Source organism: Nannobrachium achirus (genome assembly GCF_963921795.1).
Source record: "Nannobrachium achirus genome assembly, contig: SCAFFOLD_172, whole genome shotgun sequence".
Taxonomy (NCBI): Eukaryota; Metazoa; Chordata; class Actinopteri; order Myctophiformes; family Myctophidae; genus Nannobrachium; species Nannobrachium achirus.
Window position 1 is genome coordinate 74,263 of NW_027665095.1, and position 7,526 is coordinate 81,788.

At 39.4% G+C, this 7,526-nt stretch overlaps 1 protein-coding gene across 1 annotated transcript; it reads right to left on the reverse strand.

Annotated features, from left to right (window-relative positions):
* Positions 1 to 818: 818 nt before the first annotated feature.
* Positions 819 to 1,868, reverse strand: LOC308280627 (uncharacterized protein; the record flags this gene model as incomplete). Its single annotated transcript, XM_080754957.1, has 1 exon — positions 819 to 1,868. One exon carries the CDS (start codon positions 1,866 to 1,868, stop codon positions 819 to 821), a length of 1,050 nt encoding a protein of 349 aa, XP_080611083.1.
* Positions 1,869 to 7,526: the final 5,658 nt, after the last annotated feature.

The following is a 7,526-nucleotide window of genomic DNA, read 5'->3' on the forward strand; positions in this document are numbered from 1 at the left end:
TGCTTGATTAACTACCTGTAGTATAATTTAAATATCTCACCCCACTAGTGTATTTTCTTATTTTTGGAAAACTCGAGTACCACCAGAGGGGGGGGGTCCACGTACCACGGGTTGAGAACCACTGTTCACAATTAACACATTTAGGACTAAGGCAGATAATAAAAATGCCTTCTAAATCCAGACCAAATGTTTCTGGGCAACTACAAAAATAGTTTACTGTAACTACCCCAAAAGGGCCACACATCCTAAATGGGTATAACGTTTTCTATGAAATGTTATTACCACTTGAAAACACCCAACATTGTTGCAATCCATCCTAATTACAACTGTAAAGCTTTTTCAAAAAATTACCTATTGTCATACTACAGTGTCAGAAGTTGCAAAAATAGCCGCTCAACAAGCTCAAAATGTGGCATGGTGCGACATATTGAGCTTGTTGAGCTGCTATTTTTAGATTTTACAATATAGAACAGATAATCAGTAAAAACACACTGATCTTGAATGGGAAAATAAACATTTTATTATAAAAACAAAAACAAAATATACACGTGTGTGTAGCTCAAGGTGCTGCTGGGCCCAAAAATAAATAAACATGAATTAGAACAAAGGGAATGCACACAACTTGGTTCAACAAAAACATCCAAAAGCACATGTGCAGGGCAGTGTGGATTGGAATGGATACAGCTACAGCATCAGCACCTTAGCATCATTTGTTTTACTTTGGAGACAATACCATGAGTTATTTTATCGCCCACCTTCCTATATGACCAGCCATGTCCCTGCAGTCAGAAAGATAAGATCAACACATAATGCCGGTGTTAAAGTGAGAAATAAGTGCACAGGGCATCCCTTGTGGTGTGGGCGTCTGGGTGCACCTGAGGGGGATGAAAGTCCACTGCCTCTGGGTCTGCAGACTGTGTACTAGGCTGCAACGGTTCCTCTCCATCATAGCTCTCCTTGTGTACTTCACAGAAGTTGTGAAGTACACAGCAGGCTGTGATGGTGGCATTGATGTTGGTGATGTCACAGTCATAGCGCTTCATCAGACAGAGCCACCTTCCTTTGAGCCGGCCAAATGCTCTCTCCACAGTGGAGCGGGCCGCGCTGAGCGCCTGGTTGAATGTTCGCTCGGCTGGAGTCGCTCCAATGTCAGGGTAGGGTTTCATCAACCATGGGAGGAGTGGGTAGGCAGCATCACCCAAGAGCACTATTGGCACATCTCTACCCCCAATCCTCTCTGTGCGATGGGGGAAGAGTGTACCACTCTGACCTCTGTCAAAGACACTGGAATTGGCGAAGACTCGAGCGTCATGGACTCTCCCTGGCCATCCCACATTAATGTCCCAGAACTGTAGCTGATGGTCTACTACAGCTTGTAGAATTACCGAGTAGAAGCCCTTGCGGTTGTAGTAGTCTGCAGAGAAGCTTGGTGGAGAAAGTACACCAATGTGGGTTCCATCAATAGCCCCTCCACATTGTGGGAAACCATGCTCCCGGAAACCTTGTATGATGTTGTTGAATTCAGGTTCCGATGGAGTGTGAATGTACAATGAGAGCATGGTGTCCACAATGACCGAGATGACCTCATTGCACGTTTCACAAACTGTGGAGGTAGCAACACCAAATAAATGCGCAATGATTCTGTAGAGGGTGTTGGATGACAGTCTCACAAGGCATATGGCAACACGTTTTTCCACTGATACTGGACTTCGGAACTGGGTGACATCTCTCTCGATGTGTGGTCGAAGGATGTCACACAGCCGCATGAACGTGGCCCTTCTCATCCGGAAGTTGGCCTCCCATCTCTCATCTCTCCAGGAGGCTAGGACAAGCTCCCACCATGCCCCAGACCTCTCTTCAACCCACATCCTCCTGAAGTAGAATAGAAACGATATTATATGTTATTACAGGGGCCTCCATAGGGGGTCTGGGAGCCCTAGGGGGTCCTCAGGGTTACTACAGGGGGGGCACCAAATCTTTGAGCAATTGGAAACCTTTTTTTTTTTTTTTTAAGTATTGAAGTGGTTAAATGTCTGAAAATACCCATTAACATGAACACAACATGACAGTGCTGTCAAACTAGTATAAACTATCTATGAAATCTGTTTAAAAAAAGTTTAATCTGCAAAACAATTTTATACTGTATATAGTGGGGGGATCTGCTTCATCTCTGTCAACTTAGGGGGTCCTTGGCTGAAAAACGTTTAAGACCCCTGTGTTATTGCTTATATCATATTGAATAGTGTACAAGTACTTTTCGAGTTTAATAGAGAACAATTAAGGTAGCCTACAGTACAGTAGCTATTAAATGATAATAATCAGTGATGGGGCTAGCCTATGGGGCTCGCCCTGCATCCTGCGTCCATGACACGCGCGCATATACACACATATATATATTATATATATATATATATATATATATATATATATATATATATATATATATATATATATATAGCAACATCACTGAATAATTAAATGATCACACAAATATCCCCAAGTTATATTTGAAAGGATATTACAAATAACTTAACTTGAGACATTTTCTAAACAAGCATTGCTGAAATTTAAATAAACGTTTATGTTTCTCACCTTGGTGACCAGCGCGAGTAGTAATCAGCGATTACAGTTGTCACAAACGCATTTCTCAGCGCCGCCTGTCTCCGGTGGAATCTGCGTAACCGCGCGTTACGTGCAGATCTTATCCTTCTGACTGCAGAGACATGGCTGGTCATGTAGGAAGGTGGACGATAAAACAACTCTTGGTATTGTCTCCAAAGTAAAACAAATGATGCTAAGGTTGCTGATGCTGTAACTGGATCCATTCCAATCCACACTGCGCTGTCGAGCTCGAGCGTCTGCGTCGGAAACATGAAGAGGGGCAGAGGCGCATTGAATTGTTACACCGACTTTCGTGCCTGAATTTATTGGCGACCAGCATCAGCAATGTCGCATAGTTGATGACGTCTGTATTCACCAGCGAGGCACTATGTGAATACCGCCACCTATAGGACCGGAATGTATAGTGCTAGTGGTCTCCATGGAGGCCAGAAGGTCTGCCAATGTGAATGCTGGCCAGCGTGAACCAGCAACCGGTTTCAGAATCAGTTCTAATCAAACGGATTGCAGTGTGAATCCGCCCTAAGAGTCCTTAACCTTAATTGACGCTTCCTTCGCCAAACAGGAAGTGCCCTTCACCAAACAGGAAGTGCCTCTATAACTCATGAACCGTTTGTCGTACAGACTTGCGGCTGGTGTCATAATTTTTTTTTTCTCAAAATTTTTTTTTTCTCAAAATTTTTTTTTTCTCAAAAATTTTTTTTTTCTCAAAAATTTTTTTTTCTCAAAAATTTTTTTTCTCAATTTTTTTTTCTCAAAATTTTTTTTTCTCAAATTTTTTTTTCTCAATTTTTTTTTCTCAAATTTATTTTTTTCTCAAAAATTCTTTTTTCTCAAAATTTTTTTTTCTCAATTTTTTTTTTCTCAATTTTTTTTTCTCAAATTTTTTTTTCTCAATTTTTTTTTCTCAAATGTTTTTTTTCTCAAAACATTTTTTTTCTCAAAAATCTTTTTTCTCAAATTTTTTTTTTCTCAAATTTTTTTTTTCTCAATTTTTTTTTCTCAAAATTTTTTTTCTCCAAATTTTTTTTTCTCATAATTTTTTTTTTCTCAATTTTTTTTTTCTCAAGTTTTTTTTTCTCAAAATTTTTTTTTTCTCAAAAATCTTTTTTCTCAAACATTTTTTTTTCTCAAAAAAAATTTTTTCTCAAATTTTTTTTTCTCAAATTTTTTTCTCAACATTTTTTTTTGAGAAAAACTTTAAACTATCGTTAAAGTGCGACCCGTGATAACGGCCAAAAATGCGCCAAAACGCCACTAATTAGTCGAAATGGTTGACTTCCTGTTTGGTTTCTGATTGCCTGCTGGCCTTGTGACGTGGGTAGAGCTGCGAGGGCCCGGTCATTGCTGCTTGCAGCTTTAATTTAGATTGTAATTAGAGAAAAGAAAAAGTGAGGGTTAAAATGTTTTCATTTGCTTCGTTCTATTGTTTTATCACGTTTACCGTGCTAAAATGTGGGGCATGCGTACGTATGGGGGCATGCGTACAAGTGGCTAAATATGTCTTTTTAGACACAATAAGCCAGCAGTTTCTTTATTGCTATTTACAGTAACACTTCTAGCCCCCATATGTCACATCCAACCATGAAAGGTTGCGTTGTATCTTGGGAATGGGCTTATTCTGTGTAAAATGACATATTTAGCCACTTGTATGCATGCCCCCAAACACTGAAATAGGAATCTCTAAAACAATAGAAAGTTCTTAATAAAAATTTTAACACTCATCTTTTATATTCTTTAATTACAATCTAAAATATGAACCATTGTTGTAAAAAACTAAAGTTGTCCTGGCCATTGGTAAAAGAGGACTGGCATTTTTTAAGTCAAGCTTCCTGAATTCTGTAGGATTCTTCCTTGTGTGTCACAGAAGGCCATCTGCTATTTGCAAATAGAAACTGAGCCTTGATTGATTGATTGATTGATTGATTGATTGATTGATTGATTGATTGATTGATTTGTGTGGTACAGTACATGTACATGTAGCAACATATCTGTTTTTCGTAATTTATGAATAATATTTGATGTTTTTTTTTGTTTTGTTTTTTTCAGAAAACTTTAGGTCAGGCCTAAATGTTCATTTGAACGGCTCCCCCTCAGCTTACAACACCTCTTCTAGTTTATGAATGTCTGCAATCATTCCATCCATACGGTTATACCTCCTGCCTCCCCTCACATCGCATCCATCCATACAGTTATACCTCCTGCCTCCCCTCACATCGCATCCATCCATACGGTTATACCTCCTGCCTCCCCTCACATCGCATCCATCCATACAGTTATACCTCCTGCCTCCCCTCGCATCGCATCCATCCATACGGTTATACCTCCTGCCTCCCCTCGCATCGCATCCATCCATACAGTTATACCTCCTGCCTCCCCTCGCATCGCATCCATCCATACAGTTATACCTCCTGCCTCCCCTCACATCGCATCCATCCATACAGTTATACCTCCTGCCTCCCCTCACATCGCATCCATCCATACGGTTCTGCCTCCCCTCCCCTCACATCGCATCCATCCATACGGTTATACCTCCTGCCTCCCCTCACATCGCATCCATCCATACGGTTATACCTCCTGCCTCCCCTCGCATCGCATCCATCCATACGGTTATACCTCCTGCCTCCCCTCGCATCGCATCCATCCATACGGTTATACCTCCCCCTCCCCTCACATCGCATCCATCCATACGGTTATACCTCCTGCCTCCCCTCACATCGCATCCATCCATACGGTTATACCTCCCGCCTTCCCTCACATCGCATCGCAGACGTAACGACGGGACATGACATTAGCTTGGGAAAGCCCTGGAGCCTCAGCCTGATTCATTTTAATAACCTTCCAATTTGTTTTATTCCTGCTCCCGCTGCAATTATCACACCGATATTAGTGTGTCTAAAAGCCATTGTTCTTTACTGCTGCTTCCAGTTACAGAGGAGGGTTTGAATCTGCGCTGGAGAGTTAACTAAGACCCTGATACCTAAGAACAGTTAACTAAGACCATGTTACCTAAGTACAGTTAACTAAGACCATGTTACCTAAGTACAGTTAACTAAGACCATGATACCTAAGTACAGTTAACTAAGACCATGATACCTAAGAACAGTTAACTAAGACCATGATACCTAAGTACAGTTAACTAAGACCATGATACCTAAGTACAGTTAACTAAGACCATGATACCTAAGAACAGTTAACTAAGACCATGATACCTAAGTACAGTTAACTAAGACCATGTTACCTAAGTACAGTTAACTAAGACCATGATACCTAAGTACAGTTAACTAAGACCATGTTACCTAAGTACAGTTAACTAAGACCATGATACCTAAGTACAGTTAACTAAGACCATGATACCTAAGAACAGTTAACTAAGACCATGTTACCTAAGTACAGTTAACTAAGACCATGATACCTAAGTACAGTTAACTAAGACCATGATAGCTAAGTACAGTTAACTAAGACCATGATACCTAAGTACAGTTAACTAAGACCATGTTACCTAAGTACAGTTAACTAACACCCTGATACCTAAGAACAGTTAACTAAGACCATGATACCTAAGTACAGTTAACTAAGACCATGTTACCTAAGTACAGTTAACTAAGACCATGATAGCTAAGTACAGTTAACTAAGACCATGATAGCTAAGTACAGTTAACTAAGACCATGATACCTAAGTACAGTTAACTAAGACCATGATAGCTAAGTACAGTTAACTAAGACCATGATACCTAAGTAGTTAACTAAGACCATGATAGCTAAGTACAGTTAACTAAGACCATGATAGCTAAGTACAGTTAACTAAGACCATGATAGCTAAGTACAGTTAACTAAGACCATGATACCTAAGTACAGTTAACTAAGACCCTGATACCTAAGAACAGTTAACTAAGACCATGATACCTAAGTACAGTTAACTAAGACCATGATACCTAAGTACAGTTAACTAAGACCATGATAGCTAAGTACAGTTAACTAAGACCATGATACCTAAGTACAGTTAACTAAGACCATGTTACCTAAGTACAGTTAACTAAGACCCTGATACCTAAGAACAGTTAACTAAGACCATGATACCTAAGTACAGTTAACTAAGACCATGTTACCTAAGTACAGTTAACTAAGACCATGATAGCTAAGTACAGTTAACTAAGACCATGATAGCTAAGTACAGTTAACTAAGACCATGATAGCTAAGTACAGTTAACTAAGACCATGATACCTAAGTACAGTTAACTAAGACCATGATAGCTAAGTACAGTTAACTAAGACCATGATCCCTAAGTAGAGTTAACTAAGACCATGATAGCTAAGTACAGTTAACTAAGACCATGATACCTAAGTACAGTTAACTAAGACCATGATAGCTAAGTACAGTTAACTAAGACCATGATAGCTAAGTACAGTTAACTAAGACCATGATACCTAAGTACAGTTAACTAAGACCATGATAGCTAAGTACAGTTAACTAAGACCATGATACCTAAGTAGAGTTAACTAAGACCATGATAGCTAAGTACAGTTAACTAAGACCATGATACCTAAGTAGAGTTAACTAAGACCATGATAGCTAAGTACAGTTAACTAAGACCATGATAGCTAAGTACAGTTAACTAAGACCATGATACCTAAGTACAGTTAACTAAGACCATGATAGCTAAGTACAGTTAACTAAGACCATGATACCTAAGTACAGTTAACTAAGACCATGATAGCTAAGTACAGTTAACTAAGACCATGATAGCTAAGTACAGTTAACTAATACCATGATACCTAAGTAGAGTTAACTAAGACCATGATAGCTAAGTACAGTTAACTAAGACCATGATACCCAAGTAGAGTTAACTACGACCATGATAGCTAAGTACAGTTAACTAAGACCATGATAGCTAAGTACAGTTAAC